This window comes from Vidua chalybeata, chromosome 14 (genome assembly GCF_026979565.1).
Source record: "Vidua chalybeata isolate OUT-0048 chromosome 14, bVidCha1 merged haplotype, whole genome shotgun sequence".
Lineage (NCBI taxonomy): Eukaryota > Metazoa > Chordata > Aves > Passeriformes > Viduidae > Vidua > Vidua chalybeata.
The window spans coordinates 4,937,191-4,957,698 of NC_071543.1; the positions used below are offsets into that span (position 1 = coordinate 4,937,191).

The following is a 20,508-nucleotide window of genomic DNA, read 5'->3' on the forward strand; positions in this document are numbered from 1 at the left end:
CCCTCTTGTTTCAGGAGTCAAACTGTCTGGGTTCTGTAACAAACCTGTGGCTTGAAGTGGGTAGAAACATTAAGACCCGTTTCTAAGACGTTAACACCCATACCCTCGCCCGTGGAATTGTTTGTAAAGACATTAGCACACGTCTTTTCTGTCATGGCTAATCCCTCCCTTTGTGACCCCTGCTCGCGTCAGGGGAGCCTTACAGCGCCCGAGCCCCTGCTTGGTGCCTCCCTCTGACCCGAGGGACCTGGGGGAGCTGCCGGGGGTGGGGGAGGCCCGGGCTCCCCCTGAGGTGCGGCTCCTTGAGCAGGGGGGGATGCTGCGTGCAAGCCACGGGCCTTTTAAAATTGCATTCTTAGAGAATAAACACCACTCCGAGCTGCGTGCGGGCCCCAATAAAAATGCCTCTAACACCAGTTGGCTGCCTGTTCTTACGCGGCCGGGCGAGGGGAAGGATAATGGCGGGGCGGGCCTGCAGCTCCCGGCACGCCGCGGGGCCGGAACTGCCGGTCCTGCCGGTCTTGCCGTGCCCTGACCAGCGGCGTTGCGGGTGCTGGTCTCGGCTGTGCCGGCCCCCATGGCAGCGGTGCCGCCGCCGGTCTACGTATACAGCCCGGAGTACGTGACCCTCTGCGACTCCCTCTGCAAAGTGCCCAAGCGGGTCAGCGCGCTGCGGGGCGAGGGGGCGCGGGGAGCACAGCGGTGAGGCCCGGGCGCGGCTGTAGGAAAGGAGGAAGCGGGGGAAACAGGCGGCCCCGGCGGGAGGAGTGTGGCGTTAGAGCGGGCATGGCTCGTCTGTGCGTTCACATCGCCCCTGGCAGCGCGGGCTCGGACACTGAAGCGGCGCTTCCCTTTCCCGGGAAGCCGTGCGCGGCTGTGCTTCTGCCCGGGACACCGGAGGGCCCTTTCACACGGCATGGGCGCGGGCCTGAGAAGGGACCCGGGCAGGGAAAGTCGCTGCTGAGAGGAGTCTGAGTCACTCCTCGTCTGCGAGTCCTTGGGCCCCTGGTTGCTGGCTTTGTATCTCCTGCTCTCACAGTCTTATTCTTTTCTTTAGGCCAGCATGGTGCATTCACTGATTGAAGCGTATTGCTTGCTTGACCAGATGAAGTAAGTGCTCCCGTTTTCTGTGAAGGGATGTTTTATTCTCCACTAAGATTTGGAAGGTGCTGAGTTTCAGGTTTCACACTGTCCCTGCTGGTGGCGTGATTATAGGAGCCCCCACAGTGTGTATTTCCAGGATTAAAGGAAAATGCTTGTTTTGCTACATGGACACGATTACAGCAATTGTGGCAGGTGTAATTCATGGTTACCCTTGTGGTCTGGTGGAGCATTTATAGCCTTGTGCCTTCTCTACAGAGTGTGTATCACCCCCATGCTTGAGACTCTGAGCAGGGTGACAGCCTTGGTGCTGCTCCAGATCCACTGATCAGTCAGTACTGATGCAGAGAGGGACCATATTGTTTTGGTGCACTGTCATTTATCTGGGAGACTTTTTGTGAGGTCTGCATGCTGTTCAGGAGAGAAGACCGGATGAGATCTGGGTCAGAAAAGTGAGGTACCTCCCACCTTATTCGGCTCTTGACACTGGGGCATATGAAGGGAAAAAATAAGAAAGGCATAGCTTAGCCCCTCTTGTGAAGCATCTCATAAAACCTTAGAAAAAATGTGCTCCAGTTCAGCAAAGCCAGAAGGTTTTTTTGAGACTTCTTTTTTAAACAATTTTTTTTTCTGGCAGAGTGTGCTTGGGAAATAACTGCAGGTATCATTATGGAGCAGACCTGAAGGACTGTTTACCCTTGCATGGGGTGGGAAGCATTGAGGCCAGCCTGGAGCTGGGAACTTCCTGTGTTCTTCCTGTAGTAACGGAGCTGTGCTGCACTGCCTGTGCATGCTCCCACTGTCCAAGTTTTGGGGAGGGTTCAGTGTGTTGCAGGATTTGTTTAGGTACACTGCAGAGCACCCAGACCCAGGAAGGTGCTGTGGAAGTTGCTTGGAACAGTGACAGTCTCTGCTTTGGTGCAGGTCACACCATGCGAGAGGCATTGCACAGCTCCTGATCCAGGCTGAAGTCCTGCCACAGCGCTGTGCTGGGCCTGGGCATTTCCCTCTGTTAGTTCCTCTGTGTGTAACCTGAATGTTGGATATGTGGGGAATGCACAAACTGAGAGAACATGCAGAACAGTGAAGAAAACTTGAAGCAAAGAGGGAAGGTTAATGCAGGCAGCACCTGCAGGTGTTCTTCACTGGGGTGGGCAGTGGGCAAACCAGGGGCAAGGCCTGCTCCAGCTCAGCTGGGTGGCTTTCTCACTTGAGTGACAGTCCAGTGCAAGAGGAAGTTTTGTTTGCTTTTACAACAGTAACAGCCAAAAGAAGGCTCATAGGGTAAAGGCTAAAGCTGGACATTCCAGATGAACCCTGGATCCTCTTGCCCTGATATGCTCCCTTCTTCCTCTCTGCCTAGGATAGTCAAGCCAAAAGTGGCCTCCATGGAGGAAATGGCAAGTTTCCATACAGATGCATACCTGCAGCACCTGCAGAAGGTCAGCAAGGAGGGGGATGATGACCACCCGGAGTCTGTGGAATATGGACTGGGTAAGGATGCACATCTTCAGCAAGAGATCAGTTGCGTGCCAGGGCTGGGATGCTTTTTGCAGGAGCTGCAGTTAGAGAGGTGAGCTCAGGGGGATACTGGGCTTAGTTTTGGAAGGAAACACTCTTTGACGGGGTGTTGCTGAACCCCAGCAGTCATCTGACAGGCTGGCACTTTCCCTGGTGCCAGCTGAGGGTAGAGTAGCCTCCTTTTGCTGCTCTGTGCAGCTTGGCCTGTCTCTTGCCAGCTGGGGCTGGTGCCCTTTGCTGCTGCTCTGAGGCTCTGGAATGGGATGGAAGACACTTGCCCTTGGGCTGGATTGGGAGTGGCTGCTGCAAGCCTGCTGTGGGGAGGACATGTGTGAGCAGCGGCCTGGAGCTGTAGTGACCAGAGCAGCTGCAGAGCAGTCTGGTGTCTTATATCTGGAGCAGAGGGCTCTTGCCCTCCTGGACCTAAGATAGCTTGAGCAATGCAGCAGGTAAAGCAGGTGAGATGGCTATGGGCACTGTCTGGGTATCAGGAATGGCAGGAGTGACCCAGAACTGAGGCAGAGGTGCAGATTCTGTGCCGATCTCATGAGTGTGCCTTAGACTTTACATTCCTGAAGCTGCTCTGTCTACAGGAAGACAAGCAGCCCTGGTATCATACTTGGTGGACAACTGCTGCAGAGAGGCTGCTGTAGGACCAAGTGAATATCGTGTTACAGACAGAGATCTACAGCTTATCTAGGCTTGACTAGTTTGTGGATGTCCATTTCTAGGGAAGAGATATGTCATGACCATGTCAGGGCTTTTCTGGTCAGGTAGTCAGAGACTTGAAAGTAGTTTTTTTGTAAGATTGGTGTGAGGAACCAGTAGGTTCAGCAACCCAGACACACAACTCAGAAGTTGGTTCAGGACACATTTTTAAATGGACTGAGTGCAAGAAAACATTTGGATTGTTGCTTTTTGTGGTGGGTTGATTTTTGTGGTGTGGGTGGGGTTTTTTTGCCAGGTGCCCACCAAGATATAGTCTCTCTCCCCCTCAATAGAGTGGGGAGAAAATACAGCAGAAAAGATCATGTTGAGATAATAACAGGGAGATGACTCTCCAGTTACTGTCACCAGCAAAAGAGACTCTACATGGGGAAATTAATTCAATTTATTGCCAATTAATAATGGAGTAGGATAGTGAGAATTCAAAATAAAACTGAAATCACCATTCCCCTCATCTGCCTTTCTTCCCAGACTCAGCTTCACTCACAGCTCTTCTAGTTTCCCCCTCAAGCAGTGTAAGGGGACAAGGAATGGGGATTGTGGTAATTTCACACCTCTCTGCTCCTCCTTCCTCCTCACTCTTGCCCCATGTGTGTGTGGGGTCCCTCCCACAGGACACTCTCTTCCATGAACTTTTGCAGTGCAGGTCTTTCCTATGGGTAGCAGTTTTTCAAGAACTTCTCCAGTATGGGTCCTCCATGGGATCAGTTCTTCAGGAACAGGCTGCTCCAGCCCGGGTCAGTGTTGAAGACTCAAACAAAAGGAATGTGCTTCCCCTGGAGGAAAAGGCCTGTTGTGTCTGATGTGCAACTCTTACATGGACTCTTACCTGCAGGTTATGACTGTCCAGCCACTGAAGGAATCTTTGAATATGCAGCAGCTGTGGGAGGAGCCACCATCACTGCAGCCCAGTGCCTGCTGGATGGCAAGTGCAAAGTAGCAATTAACTGGCCTGGAGGGTGGCATCATGCAAAGAAGTAAGAAAACAATCTCCTCCCTTGCGTTTTCTCATCTGGTGTCTGAACTCTGCTTAGCTCCCAGCTTCCCTGAGAACCCTCAGGGTGCAATGATCCAGCTGGAAGAGAAAGCAAGGTGTGAGGGAAGGCGAGAGAGAGAGGAAAGAAACAAAGGGCAGGGCAGAGGCCTGAGAGGAGGCAAGTCACTGCCCAGTGCTGGTGCTGTCACTGTCATGTGCTGCAGAGCAGGTCTGGGGCAGGTGTACTCACACATGTCCTGTGATTCCTTGATACATCATTCTCTCAAGAAGCTCAAGTGCGAATCTATTTTGTGGGGTCCATAAAGAAGCACAGTGGAGAGACAAACAATTGATGTCACTGACAGTTTGGAATATAGTGGGAATATCCATATTGTTCCGTGTGGCTTTTTGGGTTTTCTAATAAGAGGTTTGAAACAGTGCAGGAGTGACTTTGGGTTTCCCTGTGCTCCATGCGGGCTGTTTCCTGTGAGCTCTAACATCAGTAATGATCTTTCAGCATAACAGGAGAGGAAGTAAAAATTCTGTTCCTGAATCCTGTGGTTCTGTAGTGGTAAAATAATTTGTTTCCGTCCCATTTTCCATGGAAGTATGTTTTATTTAACTTATCCTCCCCATCTCCCAAAACACGAGGCCTCTTTGCAGTGTAGACAAAACACCACCCTTCCTTGTCCACGGCCAACTGGTGTTTGCAGTGCTATTCTGTGTCCTTGGGGAGCCTCAGGAGTTATCATGGGCCCTGTGTCTTATCCTGGCAGTTTGTACACACATGTGCAGATTTCTTGCTCCAGTGATTTTTCTGACCTGGCAGAGGAAGTCTGGAGGTCTAACAGTGGTGTGCAAGTGCCAGCAATACCCCTGTCTCAGCCCGTTTCCTGGTGGGCACTTTCACAGCTTCAGCTGCAGCTTGCTGTGAAAGGAGACTTGCACTTGGCAGAGCCGGGCTCTTGTTCTGTGCAGAACTGATGGCTTTTGGAAAATCTTCTGTTATATTCTGTCTGGATTGCATGGCTTAAAAAATGCCTGTAATGAAAAAATGTCTTAGCAGTGTTGCTGCTGCTGAGCTATTAGCACTGTTCTGGGAAGCAAAGAGTCTGTTTAAAAAATAGGCATTTAATACTCACTGATCCCAAAGGAGTCTTCCCAGTTGCCCCAGTAAGCTGGTGTGTGATGCTTCAGGGTAGATGCCAGCCCAATGTGAAGGTCCAGACAGACTGCAGGTGCTTGGTTCTAGGACCTGTGTCCTAGCAAAATACATTCCTTTTGTCAAAAAAACACCTGTTGTCTGGTGGTGTAGTTGCTTTCCAGGGTCCTAAAGGTAGGAATGACCTGGGGCTTTGGAAGCTCTTGGTTCAGAGGATGCTTTTGGGGTTGAGGGTAAGATGCTGAGTAAATGCCTTTTCTCAAGCTAGCCTCACCCTCCTTCTTGGCAGTGAAACTCAGAGCTTTGCTGGGTGGATTTAGGGCAGCACGGGGAATCCCAAGTGCTGGTCCTGAGCTGCAGCTCCAACACTGCTCTGCTTTTGACTGAACTGGTGTCCTGCTCTGCTTGGCCTTGAGTTTCAGAGATGTGTATTACAGCATGGAGAGAGTGCCCAAGACATGCTTCCTTGTGGGCTGTGAGGCAGGGGAGAAGTACATACTCACACTTGAGTCAGATTTTCAGGATACCTGTTAACACATCCATTTTCAGCATTACTGTACATGAACAGTCACTGGGAAGCACCTGTGCTCCATGGTACTTGCAGAGTGAAAGCAAGTGTGGTTCTGCCACTCCCGGCTTGCTCCTCACCATTCCCAGCTGTTGCTGAGCAGGAAATGTCAGGGAGAATGAGCTGAGTGCTGTGACTGGAAGTCAAGAGGAATTTCCCAGAGGTGCATCTTGTATCCTGATATAATTTTTGGAAAAGGGATTTGGGTACTCCTCTTGCCAAGTATAAAGCTTCTCTTTAAAATAGCTATCCAGGGCAGATTTAAGAATGCCTATGGATTGGTGTTAAGTGGTGATGGGGACTTGACTTTGGAGTGAGGCTGGAGTAGGGGTCAAGAAACTTTCTTGTTCCTTTGATGTCAGCAAGTAAGCTGTCCCTGATGAATGTCAGCAATAAATCTTTACATGGTACACCTGACCTCTTTAGCTGCTGGGACTCTCTCCTGGCTGAGCCCAGGAGCTGTATCATGGGGGACTGCATGTGGGACATCTCATTTGCATTTTCCTGGGAAGATAAAGGAAAGGTTGGCAAGAGGCTTAACCTTCAACCTGAGACTTTAAAACAGCAGGAGGATCCTGTGACTGGCTTGGGCTTGCCTTTCACTGCCAGGACCTTCCCAGGAGTTGTGATCCAGACAGCAGGGATGGAGTGGCTGCCTGTCTATGCCTGTCCAGCACCCACAGGAAAATGGCCAAAGGGACTGTCCTCTTGCCTCGATTTGATTTCAAGTGGCTCTGAACTTCTTTAAAATGTCTCAGGTGCAGAAAGCTAACATTTTATTTGTTCAACAGTGCAATGGCCAGAGGTACCCTCCTCTGCAGCAGAGCCGCTCTGGGCAGCTGATGCTTACCCAGCTGCCAGAAAGCCCAGAGCTGAGAAGCAGTTGGCACAAGCAGTCCTGTTCTCTGTGCTTCCCAGCCATGCTTTGAACTGTTCCTGACCTGTCTCTTGGTCACTGCTGGGTTGAGTTTTCATACTCCTCTGTGCCCCTATGAGACAGACACTTGCAAAGTCAAAGTGAGAATGCTGAGATCAGTGGTGATTGCACTGGCAATATTTTGTCACATTGTTTTCATAGGGATGAAGCTTCTGGTTTCTGTTACCTGAATGATGCTGTCTTGGGGATCCTGCGACTGCGCCAGAAATTTGACCGTGTCCTTTATATCGATTTGGATTTGCATCATGGGGATGGTAAGGCCCAGCAAGGGCTGCAAATGGCACAGGTGCACAGTCTCAGGGAGGAATAGGAGAAGGCAAGGCCTGTCTGCACAGCAGGGGTTTACTTGCTGCAACAGCCATGGCTTCGGCTCCTTCTGGTGCAGTTGAGTTCTCTCAATCCATTTATGCCTTGTCCTGCCTTACAGACTTACCCTGTGCTGCTCCTCAGATCTCTCTTACGGGTCTGGGCAGAAGTCTTGTACCTAAAAAAACAGATAATGCGTCTGAGTCTCCCATCCTTGGCAGAGCAGTTGCTGATAGGGTTTAATTGTTTAAGGGTCCATTGCAAGAGGGAAGCAGCCAGTAGTAAATGGTGCTTTTAAAAGAAGGCTTGATGCTATAGATCTAGAGCCAGAGCTGACCTTGCCGAAACTGCTCCCTCCTTTAGGGACATTATTTCTACACCATTTAACATTTCCTGCTCTTCTAAATTTTATTATGTGTTTCATTTTGTTCCGTTTTCTCCCTGCATTTGGTTTCTGTTAAGTTTCCTATTATTTCTTTTTCCCCTCTTCATGCCCACTATCTTAATAGTGTCATTAAGGAAAAAGCATGTTGAACCACAGCAGCATTGAGAAAAAGCAAGAGAGCCCAGTAGCACTGGTTCTAATCAGAACCACACTCTGGCCAAGGCAGCCCTGCTCGGATCCCTCTCCCAGCTTTGCAGGCCTAGCAGTGCAGGCAAGTGCTGCCATGGGTAGTGACATGAGATACTGAGATCCATTCAGTACTGATTAGCATGAGACCTGCCAGATTCATAGCAGTTGTGATCTTTGCTGCAGTTGAGCTCCAGTTTCTGTGGATTGAGAGTGTATTTATTGCATTTATACATCTGCATTTCTGCTTTGCTCATGCTGCTCCTTCTCTGCTTGCTGCCCTGTGTGTATCAAGCAACTCTCTGTGTTCAGACTCTGTCATTTATATAAATGATGCATGAAAGTTTTTTTTCACTTTCCTAATAGGAGTTGAGGATGCCTTTAGTTTCACCTCGAAAGTCATGACTGTTTCTCTGCACAAATTTTCACCAGGATTTTTCCCAGGCAAGTTGAATTTGTGAGGTTTGTACTCATTTGGTTCACATGTCACTGGTGAGGCCTCCGTAAAGGCAAGTCCCATCCATGCTGCCCAGCCGATGTATCTTGCTGCCTCTTCTCTTGACCCAGGAGAAGGAAAGAGGGGCAGCAACATGTTTGGCATTTCCCCCTTTCTGGTTGTAGCTGAGCTCTAGGCAGAGCCCCTTTGATGCTGCATGGCAGAATTGGGTGAAGGACAGAACTGGGTCACTCCACCCCACCTTTCTTGGTGGTGGCAAGTGGACTTCTCCATAAGCATGCCAAAGGTCCTGGCTCTCATCTTGCCTTTTGAGATGCCCCACACGTCTCTTGCTGCTGCTCTGGTTTCCCTTCTAATTGGGGTGTTTCTGTTGTGCAGGCACTGGTGATGTGACAGATGTTGGCCTGGGAAAAGGTCGCTATTACAGCGTGAATGTGCCCATTCAAGATGGTATTCAGGATGAAAAATATTACCAGATCTGTGAATCGTAAGCCCTCTTGCTCTGATACAGCTGACTTGGATGGGATTTTAGAGATTAAGATACTACACAGCTTAGTATTTTTAATTACAGTCCTTTCTTAAGGCTTGTCCCTTCCCCTATTACAGCCTTTGATTACAATGAACATGGACTGTAAGTTCTGAGAAGTCTTGTCTGAATCCTTAGGCAAACTGAATATACAGAGACATTGTGGGTGGAAGGAGGGGTCTCTGCTGCAGGTGAGCCTATCTCCTTAGATACACCTCCACAGGTGTCTGTCTAAGGAGAGATTGAGAAGTGACAAGTATTTTTTAGCTGTGGACTTAGGGCTAGATCGTTTTTCTTCAAGTAAGTGCTCTGAATTCTGACTGTGGGACATATGCTTGGGGCTTAGCTAAAAGCATTTTCCTAGCACCTTCTGTCTATGCTGGAAGAATGAAAGGCTGAATATCTGACAGTGACAGAGCTGCCTCCTGGCAGTCCTCTCTGACCCTCAGCTGATGGTGGACCTCACAAGCTGTTGCCTATGTCAAAACTGGGCTCCGGGGCTTGTTCTTTTCCAGGGGAGAGGAGTCTCAGTGCAGGGCTGCAGGATGTGGTAGCACATCCACCTCTAACACTTGAGGGCTAAAACCTCTCTAAACTTGTAGGCCAACAGGGCAGTCATGCGGGGGCCATGCCTCCTGCTGGCTTATTGGTGCTTGCCATTGCTGGGGCAGAGCAGCCCTCTTTGGGGTGCTGGAAGACATGCTTTCGAAAGGCAGCTCTGGGGGCTGAGACAGGTCAGGAACCCACTCAGGAGGAGCCTGCTGCTTGCATTCAGAGCTGAAGGACATCATAACCTACCACAGATTTCAAGCTGTGTATAGCTAAAGCTTCTGTAAAGAGACTTAGAAATCTCTTTGAGTTCTGTCCAGGCTGGGAGGCAGTCACGGGCATGACTGTAAATGTCTCATCCAGCTGTTGTTTGAGGGTAATTGCCTGTACTTCCCAAAACCTTGGGCTTGAAGCATGAAGCCCTGTCCAATGCTGGTTTTTGCAGGCTGTCTACACACTGCAAAGAGCTTTTCCTCATAGTTTTGCCTCAAGAGCCATATAGGAGAGAGGAGAGTAAGACCCTAGCCAGAGTCTTCCTCTTTTTCTCCTGTCCTCTGCTGGCCTGTCCTGGTGAGAGGTGTTTGAGAGTTCAGGATTGTTGTTTCGCCAGACCCTGATTTCCACCGTGACTTTCAGAGGGCAGAAAAGCACATGGATTGTCCTGCAGCCAAAAGGCAGACAGTCTAAATGTGGAGTTTGATGCCACCACTAAACTGGTGAGGACTAGATCTCCCTCTGCCATGTTATCAGTGGTGCTTTTGTGTTCATCAGCCTTTTGTTAAGTGCTCTGAGAGCTAAAATTGCTGTGGAGGTAGAAGGCTAACTGGGAACAGAGGTAGTGTAACTAGTGTGAGTTGGGTGGAAGCAGAGAATGCAGAAACCCTGAGAGGCATTGGTGGATCTGAGTGACCAGGGCCATGCCACCAGCATTCCTCTGAGCTGTGCTGGCAGTAATTGGACTGCTCCTCTTCTCCCAGAGTGCTGAAGGAGGTGTATGCTGCCTTCAACCCTGATGCAGTTGTGCTGCAACTGGGGGCGGACACCATTGCTGGAGACCCCATGTGCTGTTTCAACATGACACCCGAGGGAGTGGGGAAGTGCCTCAAGTATGTCCTGCAGTGGCAGCTAGCAACTCTTGTCCTGGGAGGAGGTGAGTGCATCCTGCTGTTCTCAGAGAAACATGTTTGTCCTCCTGTGACCCTGCCTCGAGTGCCTGCCTGCCCTTGGGCTCAGGAGTGGCGAGGGTTTAGCAGGATGACTGCTGGGCAGTGTCAGGAGGACACACGGTGGCACAGTACTGTTTTCTCACACCTGAAATCCTTGATACTGACAGGTGCAAGTCTCAATACTGACTCTTGAGTTAAAAGCTTCATGGCTCCTCTGGAGGAGAGGCCAACAAACTGACCTTGACTTCTCAGTGACACCTCTGATTCCCATCTCTGCTGATCAGCCCTTTGGTGCTTCTCTTTAAAAGTTAGCACTATGTTCCCAAACCTACCTTGGGCACCTGGTGATGAATGGTTTCATTAAGATTCAGGCAGGGGCTTGGGACAAGGCCTGGCTGCCTGCAAGGTACAGCAGGGCTCTGATACCCAGTGAAAACTAAGCTGGACTGACTTCTCTTGTGCTGCCTAACCAGCTGCTTGTCCAATGGGGAGAGCACAGGACAGGTGTTATGTTAACAGGGCATTTCAGAACAACAAAAGCCACTGTGTGCCGGGGAAAGCCCCTGAGATCCATGACTGGAGCCAGATCAGCTCTAGGTGTTGTCCTTTTTTAGATGGGGAAAATAATGTATAGCATATTAAGGCTAAAATTTGATGTGCCTGATGCCCTTTGTTTTGGAAAGGTTATGAGTGTTCAGTCCTGCTGTGGCTTGTTTGTGAATGTGCTGGAGATATCACCTTTCAAACAAAACCCAAAGCTTCTGTTAAAAAATGAGGATCAACTATGTGGCACTTGTGAAAATAGCAAAGGAGTTTCCCACCACTGCAGCATGTGGAAGCATTTGAAGTGGAAATTGGGGGAGAAGTGAAAAAAAGCAGGGAAAAAGCCCCACTGCAAACAGAAGGGAATATTGGAAAATATGGTCTGTCTTGTCGAAGTGTTTTTCTCCCTTTACTTTTCTAGTCATCTGTTCTGGAAAAAAACTTACCTGAGTCTCTTGCAGGATTGCTTTCAGCTAAGGTTTCTCCTTGTGGGCTCATATTCCTTTACCATGTAGGTAACCGTTTCCTACTCCCTGTGAAATCTCATTTCCATGTAAAGCAGTTGCAAGTTGTAGTGATGAGTTTCACATTTGTCCTCTCAAACATGACAGTGCTGAAGAGCTCAGCAGGGTATGGCTGGGCATGTGTATTTTGCTTTATAGGTCAAAAGCTGGTATTAAAAAGCAGGAAGCCCCCATTTCTGCTGCAGCCTGCTACTTGAGAATGGCTCTCCTTGTTGCAAGGAGAGAATTCAGTGCATGGGGCTGGGAGCTCATCCTGGGTCTGAGATGGTGGCTGGAGGACTGGCCTCTGCCACACTGGATGTAATTGGGGCTCAGTTTGAGCAGTCTGCTCCTGCATAGACTCTCATTCAGACTTGGCCTTGTGTAGCAGGTGCAAAAGGCAGATTTTGGGCATGGCTTCAGTGGATGAAATAAGCTGAACTCATGTAACATGCACACAGTGGTTTCATTATTTGTTCCTTCCACCTAAATATCTTTTTCTCTTTTCCCTTTCCCCACTCTTCCTCCTCAAATCCCAATTCTTGCTGGAAACAGGAGGTTACAACCTTGCCAACACTGCTCGCTGCTGGACATACTTGACTGGGGTCATCCTTGGGAGAACACTGTCCTCTGAGATCCCTGATCATGAGGTAATGCTTTGAAAAACCCTCCCTCCTCCTTGCAGAAGAGCCAGTTGTTCTGCCTAATCCACACAGCATCCTTGCCGCTCAGTTCCTCTTTTGTGAAGACACTTAATGTAACAATGCTGCCCTAACCTAGCAGAGGCTGTCTGCAGCTTTCTGTGAGAGGTTTCATGTGCCAATTAACTCCAGTCTCAGATAGCTACAGAGAGGATGGGGAAAAGGATTCTTTGGTTTGCTCAAAGAGCTCTTTAGGATGTGCTTTTTGCCTTCTCAAGGCTTTTAATTTTTTTTTCAGCTGAAGTTTGTGTGACCACAGTGCCTGTTGCTCTGCTTTCCTCCTCCTCCCCTGAGGGTACTGTCTGGTGACCAGCAGCATCCGGTAAAGAGTAGCCAGGGCCCAGCACACTCCAATAAGTTGCTCCTCTCTGGAGATGACACAGAACTCACCTACAGGGTCCTGTAGTTGTACAGGAATGAACGTCCAAAACCACTGGAGCAGAGAATTTCCCCAGAAACTGGCCCATTTTCTCCCACATTCTATGCCACTCATGACTAACCACCCTTGGGGCAGATCTCTGAATGACCTTCCTAGAAATCTCTGCCCTGACTCTAAACAAGGTGTGGACTCCACTGACTCTAAACATGTTATCAGCTGTACTGAGGAGACACACATAAGAGACATATCAACAAGAACATGCTTTCTGTAACATCCAAAGGGAATTCAGAATTCTCGAAAGCTGTTGTAACAGGCCTGAAGGAGGAAGAGGGGGTGACAAGCTGGGGAAAATCATCCTCTCTTGTTTTCCCCTTAGGCTGAATACTATTATTAATGGACTACCAAAGGTAGTGGCCGAGGTAAGGGTAGGAGAGGAACACTGAATACACATCCCAAATGACCCTCATTGCCCTTGTTATCATTTCATAAACTGATATCACACACTACAGCAACAAAGCAATCCTGGTCCGTCTCCCTGCTCTGAAAAATGTCATCACAAGGAACACACATATGCTCACACATATGTACCACACCCACATGAACAGACCAAGCAGCGTTGTGACCAGTGGTTCTGTACCTAATGTGAACAAATGCTTAGAATCAAATTTGTTTCCTACCCACTCTGGGCAGATCTGTTGTTATCTCAACCCTTTGTGCCCCATACTGGGCACCAATTAAAGTTATCTTAGGAATGGTATTTTCCAATTTAGTGCTCCTGCTAAGAGCATGCATTGTTCCCCCTACCCTCTCTGATTGGAGGCACAAAGGGTAAGGATGACAGTTGAAATAAGAACGATTTACTGAACAGTAACAGCAACAATAGTAATGACAGAGGGAACAAGAAAACAAAAAAACAATTCACACAGAAACACCCCTGCCCCCCTCACAATAGACAAAACTGCATAGCTGCCTCTGCCACATTTCAGCTGGAAGGAATCCCTTCTGTCTAGAAGAGTGTCCCTTTCCCCTTCCTTCAGCAATGACGAGAGGTGGTGTAGAATAACCTCTGTGTCCTGGCCATGCCTCCTCCTCCCAGCTACTGCAAAAACTGACCCTGTATTGACCAGAATCATGACACAATGGCTGTCAGTAACCTGTGTTCTGCATTAGCACGCCAACCCCATGTGCTGCAGATCTCCTGCACGCTATCTGAGCACTTAGCCAGGAGAGACACAGTATCCTTGCAGCACACAGATTTTTCCTTTCCCAGGTGTTTCACAGTCATGTTAATGCAGTGTTCAGCAAGACAGGAGGTGAACGGTAGGATATGTGATTACAGCACTTGAAATTTAAAAATAAAAAAATCCCATTTACAGGTAACCATGTGTAAAATGAGTGTCAACAGCTTTCCCAAATAAAGCATTGGGATAGACATTTTACTGCTTTTTGTTTGCCTCACTGGGCTCTGCTTCCCATCCCTTGAACTGGGAAGGGGTTGAAAACTCCAGGTGGACACAGACACTGCTGAAGTACCACCTTTATGTAGTGAAGCTACATGTGGCCCTTAGGTAGAGAAATGGTTTTTTGCCTTTTTACGAACAGGTACCCATGGGAAGCCCTCCCTCTAGCCTCAGCCTTCAGAGACCTCTCTGTTGACTTTCCTCTCCTCCCTGCAGTTCTTCACAGAGTACGGTCCTGATTACGTGCTGGAGATCACACCAAGCTGCAGACCAGACCGCAATGAGCCACAGAGAATTCAAGAAATTCTGAACTCTATCAAAGGTGCGTTGTCCAAGCCAACACTCCTGCTTCAGGCTTACAGGTTTTTTTAGAGAGGGCTTCAGAAGAGCTCATTGGAGTCTTTCTCACTGACTGGAAAGATGAAGCACATTCACTTGGCTGCTCATTAGTGCACAGTGTCATTTGCCTCCCACGTCCCTTGGGATTTTCAGGGTTGGTGGTACAGAACTATGGGTTCCTCTAGCAAAAGTTGCCATTGCCTTTGCTCTGGCTGGGCAGGGGAGCATGGGGCCTTGTCCTTATTGGAATCATAGAACAGCCCAGGTTCTAAGGGATTTCAAAGATCATCTGGTCCAAACTTCCATGGGAAAGGGAGCATAGACAAGATTATTTAGCAACCTGTCCAGTCACTTCCTGAAATCTTCTGACAGGGAGGCTGCTACCACATCCATGGGGAGTTTCCTCCAGTGATTGATTGCTCTCACTGTAAAAAAAACATACTTAAGGTGAAACCTCTCCTGGTACAACTCATACCTGTTGTCCCTGTTGTCCCTTGTCCTCTCCATGTGGCTCCTTGTGTAGAGAGAGCCTCTGTCCTTTGAAGCCTACAGAGCAGGCTTCAAGTACTAGATTACTGTAATGAGGTCCCTCCTAAGCCTTCTCTTCTGCAGGGAGAGTCTTTCCTAATTGGGCAGGTTCTCCAGCATCTGATCACCTTTGTGGTCCTCCTTTGGACCCTCTCTGCTCTGTCCGTGTCTTTTGTGATTTGTGGGGATCATAACTGGACACAGTACTCACTGTTTGTCAGATGCACCAGAATGAGATGATCCAGCTTCTCTTAGTAATGCTCCTACACATGCTGCACAGGATAGAGTTTGCTTCACTGCTGGATCCTGTTCAGCTTGCTGCCTATCAGAACCCCCATGTCCATTTCCACAAAGCTACTTCCCAGTCACACAGATCCCAGCCTGAACTGGCTAACTTCTATCTCAAGTGCAGGACCTTGCTTTTGTCTGTGTTAAACTTAAAACTGTTCTTTTTAGCCCAGTCTTCCATCCTGTCAAGCTCTCTAAGATGGCTCTCCCTTCTGATGTGTTCACCTCAGCACCCAGTTTGGTGCTGTGGTTGTTTTCAATCTCATTATCAAGGTGATATATGATGTTGAGCAATATGTATCAGTATCAGTCCCTGGGGGACCCCACTTGTGACAGGTTGCAAGACCATGTAAAAAACATTGATCCATAAAAACCACTGTGAGCTCCCTGTGAGCCAGCTCCCTCCCTATCCCCTTTGTAGACCACCCATCCAGTCTGTGTCTTTCCAGTTGTCTAGGAGGAGGCTGTGGGAAATAGCTCTCTGGAACTGGGACAAGTCTCCAGCAGGCGGGACTTGAAGCTCTTCGAGTCCAGGACAGGCAGCTGGGTGAGCTCTGCCAGCTCCAGGCAAACTCATTCAATGCCCTTACCCATCTGTCTTGTCCCTCTCTGCCAGAGGGGCTGGGAACAGCACGATGGGGCTTGGCAGCCCTTTTCTGTCTGTGTGTGTTGCAGTGTGCTGGTGTTAGAAGTAGGGTAGGAAGTGCAATGGCCATGGATGCCTTTGAGTGTCCATTCCCAAGCACAGGCCAATCCTAGGGAGAGGACATCCCCTCCCTGGGGACATGTCCAAGAGGGTAGAAGGATCAGCATTATTCCAGAGCTGGAAGGAAGGGCTGTGCACTCCTGTTTGTGAATCCAGCCTGAAAGAAGGACGAGGCAGCAGGGAGTGAGCATGCGCCTCTCGGATGCTGGTCCACAAATCCCAAAACAGCATTCAGCATAGTGAAAGCAGTGACAGGGTCCCCCTGTGGTAATTTCCAAAGCCTTGCTCCAACGAGGGCAGCAGCCTCTGCAGAGGGAGCGAGGGGTCAGCAGGAAGTGAGATCTGTGCTGAAGCTGGAATTCCCATTTCATGGTCTAGTCCATCAGGCATGGGAGTGGCACCCCTTGCCAGGTCACTCCATCCGGCTAAAATATCAGTGGAAATACCCTTTTTTGCTTCCTTTTATTTGCAGGGAATCTGAAGCACGTTGCTTAGCAGAAAAGGAAGGTTCAGGCAAGAGCATTTCCTGTGAGGAAGACAGCATATTTATGTGAACAACTGGTGGAATTTGTGGCTGCAGGGAAACTTTCGAAGAAAGTACTGTTGGTTCATTTTTTTTCTCTTTAAAGAAGAAAAGCTGCTGCATGCACAAGTACTGTGGCTCTCCCTAGGCAGGAGTGTGGGGACCTTCAGCCACAGCCTTCCAGTGCTGGCAGAGCCTCCCTTGCTCCTTTCCCCTTCCTTTTTTAACACCACAGTTTGTTCTTACAACTGCTTTTAAATGTATTTTAAGAGAGAGGCTGCTCAGAGCTGTGAGCCCTCCCCAGCTGGAGCCCAGTGCTGCGTTACCTGCCTGGCAGGGCCACAGCCTCAGAGCTGCCCACTCGGGAAGTAGAGCCTGAGGGCTACCCTGGTTGTGCCTCTTACCCACAGAAAGGCACAGCCTTTGTGTTTTTAACTGGGAATTTTTTAAAAATAAAATACTTGAAATACTCCTCCAGCCCTTTCCTGTCTTTTTCCACCCACCCTGCCTTGCCAGTGCTCTTTTCCACAGCACACCCCTCCCCACTCCAGAGCCATTTGTGAGCTCCCGAAATCCTGCACAGAGGGACCAGACCCTGGAGAGCCTCTCAAGAATGTCAGTGGCGATGCAGGGCATTGTGGCAGCTCCTGTCCTGGGAAATCTTGGATGAACTTCCAGATGCTCTGGTGCCCCATGAGAGCTGCCACAAGGTGTCTCAGCAAGGGAACAGGTATACAGGTATCTGAAGCAGATCTCTCCCAGTGCCAGGAGCCATGGAGCCTGGCCTCTGCCACCCTTGTCCCCTCACTCTCCTGGCCCACGGTCTTTTTATTGTGCTGGGTTTTTTAAAGATGTCCAGTCACTGTAGGAAAGCTTATTTCCTGTGGCTTTAATTAGATTATGCTGGTGGAAACAGCAAGACAAAGGGGTTCCCAGCCTGGCCTTGGCTTTGTTTTTTGCTCAGTTGTTTTTCACTGCTGATTGAAACAACAGGAAATCTGGTGTGGAGATAGGTCAGCAGGATGTGCTCCCATGACTCCTGACCCCTTGCCTGCTTCCATGTACCCCTGGCACTTGGTGTGGTGTGCTGTGGTGGGACCAGTCTTGTGTGGTGACCACTGGCAGGAGGCTGGTGCTGCCATTGCCCTAGCAAAGGATCCCAGTGACTTGGGGAGATGTCAGGCTTCGGGACTGCCCATCCAGGGAAAAAGGTGAGGAATGAGAGAAGCTGGCCAGCTGCTGTCTCTGACCCACCTCAGGGCCTCATGTGCCCTGTCCCCACAGCAGGTAGCCTGCCCTTGTGAGGCTGTGGGAGCTGTTTCAGGAACACAATTCGGAAAATAAGAAGAAAACCGACAGGTGTCAAGGCTTTTAGGTGAGGTGCCTCTTGGGTGGCATCCAGAGTGGGATGCCCGTGTGACGCCCACGCAAGGGGCGGGGGTAAGCCGGGGCGCCGTTCGTTCCCTCCCTGTCTGGGGACGTCGCTGGACCCCACTCGCCCGGGGCAGCCCGCGCCCCTCTGAGCGCTGCAGTGTCCTCGCAGACGGCGGAGATGAGCTGTTTACAGTCCCCTCCCCGGGGCACGAAGGACCTCTCATGGGGGCGATCCTGCGCTGCTACCCTTTCGGGGCCGAGGCGATGCCGGCCGTGGGGACTCCGCCTGCTCCCAGCCCCTGTGGCCCGCCAAGGCCGCTCCCAACCTCCTTGTGCCTGCACAAGTTCCACGTCCAGAGCCGCGGCCCGAGGAGACCCTGGAGCCCCACGGAGCCCGGCTCCTCGCTCGCCTGGGGCTTGGGGACGCAGCCGCTGGGCGCGGGGAGCCGCCCTCTCCAGGCCGCTGGCCCCGGCCTCATCGACTCGGAGCCGGTGGACACGGTACTCGGGTCGCTGGTGGTGAAGCTTGGCCTCAGCAGGGCCGACGAGCTGCCGGAGCTCTTGCTCGGTCACCACGAGCTCGACTCCCCGTCGGACCTGCCGGCCGGCTCCTGAGGCTGGAGCGCGGCTGGGGCGGGGGGCTTCCGCCTCACGCCGCCAGTGAGCAGCGTCCCGCCTGCCGCGGCACCGCCGCTGCCGGCCAGGGAGCGCTCGGAGTCCGGCCGAGCGCGGGGACGGGCGGGAGGAGGAGCCGGGGCCGCGCTGTTGCCCCATAACGCGCGGGCAGCGCGGTGGGCCCGGGGGGCGAGGGTCGCAGTCTGCCGTGTAATAAAATCCGGAAGGATCCTTGTTCCGACGGCTGTGCCCCTTGTGCATTTCGGCGAAGGACACTGTGTGAAGCAGCCTTTGATGGAAGGAGGGTGGGTGCTCCGCAGCTCCAGTGCATCTTCTCGGCTAATGATGTTCCCATCCTGTTGTTGAAAATTATACAGCTTTCCTAGTAACTTCTCTAGTTTAAATTTCTAATTAATTGTTTTAATCAGTCACGAATGGTGTAATTTTCCACCGTAGCCAAGCACTTAGCAAGGTTTGGCATAAACTGCTATGCCTGTTCCCTGGGAACACAGGTCGGGAAAATTACTAAAACTTTTAAAGTTTTGCTAATTTAACCTTGATAACACTTCATTGGACTAAGCATGGGAGAGACATAGTGCTGAAACTGGACCCATGCAATGCAGAATTTATAGAATATTTTGCATTATAATTTATAGAATGCAGAATTTATAGACTGCAAGAACATTTATAGACTGCAAGAACCCAGAGATAAAAAGAAACAAACAAACACAATTCAGCAATTGTCTTATCTAGGAAAAAGATAATATGATAATGTTATAGATATATATTATAATATTGGCTTTTTGCAAATATTAAAATGGATTTATATGTGTAATGTTAAAGTAACTTTGTTATCAAGACATTGCTTTTATTTCTGTTGTTAATTAAGCTTAGACATAGTAGTGAAATAGCTATGCTTGTGCTTTGGGATGGGATAACATCCAATGAACATAGGATGGGGACACCTGTACAGATCTGCCAACCATCAGCCCTCACTGTCTGAAGGCAGTGTGGACTAAGGCTCAAAAATTGGAGATGACAAGAGTGGACTAAAACTACAACCAAGGAATGTGCATGCTCTATAAAGGAGGAGCCATGCTAAACAATTCTTAGAACAGGTAAACCAGTTTGGGAAAAAGTTTACTATGCATAAGGATCTATGAATATGCAACAGGCTGATGTAAGGGAAAAGGTATTTAAGGGGTATCCCCGAAGATAACAGGGTGCTCTTGGCTGAGTGCCGAGACGCACCTGGCCATAATAACCTTTGCTCTATGGTCCTTGTCTCCTATTGTCCTTTATTAAACTTTTAAAATTTTCTCAGGAGAGTGAACACATTTTTCACAGATAATAACAAGACTGAAAATGTAGGCTAATGAGCATGAGAAGCAAGAAATCTATAACCAGTAGAAGATAAAATACTAATTAGTGAAGAGAACTATGTATTTTATAGCAAATGAACGTTAATTGCTTTGCTAAAGTGTATAAATAGTGAAAAGTTTTGAAAGCGTGCATGTATCATAGGTGGAGCTCCCCCTGTGCACCCAGCACTGTGAATAAAGTAATGCTGCTCTCTAATCTGAACACAGAGTTTCATTTATCCCGACGTTTTCAGTGACAGCGTCACCCTGGGCAATGGGACCTCTGTCCCAGCCACACCCTGCTACGGGAGCGCTGCTGTGGAGACGTGCTAGGTGTGGGGCTGTTGCACTCACTGGGCTGCCTGGCAGGATGCGGGAGCCTGGCACTGTCCCGGGGACTCCGGAGCGCTGTGAGGACACGTCTGCCGCCTTGGAGAGGGCAGCTAGGACCACTTGACCCCCGAACTGCCTTCAGGAGTGGGCGCTAAGGCCCGGCGTCAGGTCTGGGGGCTGCGTGGGGTCCCAGCTCTACCCCGGGAGGGGCCGTGGCAGGGGGAAGGCAGAGGTGTGGGAGGGCAGGTGTGGGCAGGGAGAGGTCCCGGCACAGGTGTTATCCCTGGCT

General features: G+C 49.9%; 1 protein-coding gene across 2 annotated transcripts; it reads left to right on the plus strand.

Moving 5' to 3' along the window:
* Positions 1–505: 505 nt before the first annotated feature.
* HDAC8 (histone deacetylase 8) lies at positions 506–17,008 on the plus strand. 2 transcript variants are annotated; one of them, XM_053956143.1, is made up of 11 exons: positions 506–661; positions 1,058–1,110; positions 2,465–2,595; positions 4,184–4,325; positions 7,133–7,245; positions 8,235–8,312; positions 8,704–8,812; positions 10,378–10,550; positions 12,168–12,262; positions 14,369–14,474; positions 16,486–17,008. In XM_053956143.1, exons 1-11 carry the CDS (start codon positions 578–580, stop codon positions 16,506–16,508), a joined length of 1,107 nt encoding a protein of 368 aa, XP_053812118.1. In that variant the 5' UTR covers positions 506–577; the 3' UTR covers positions 16,509–17,008. The 2 variants fall into 2 exon arrangements, with proteins under 2 accessions (XP_053812118.1, XP_053812119.1); XM_053956144.1 differs by having other exon boundaries at positions 620–702.
* The last annotated feature ends 3,500 nt before the right edge of the window (positions 17,009–20,508 follow it).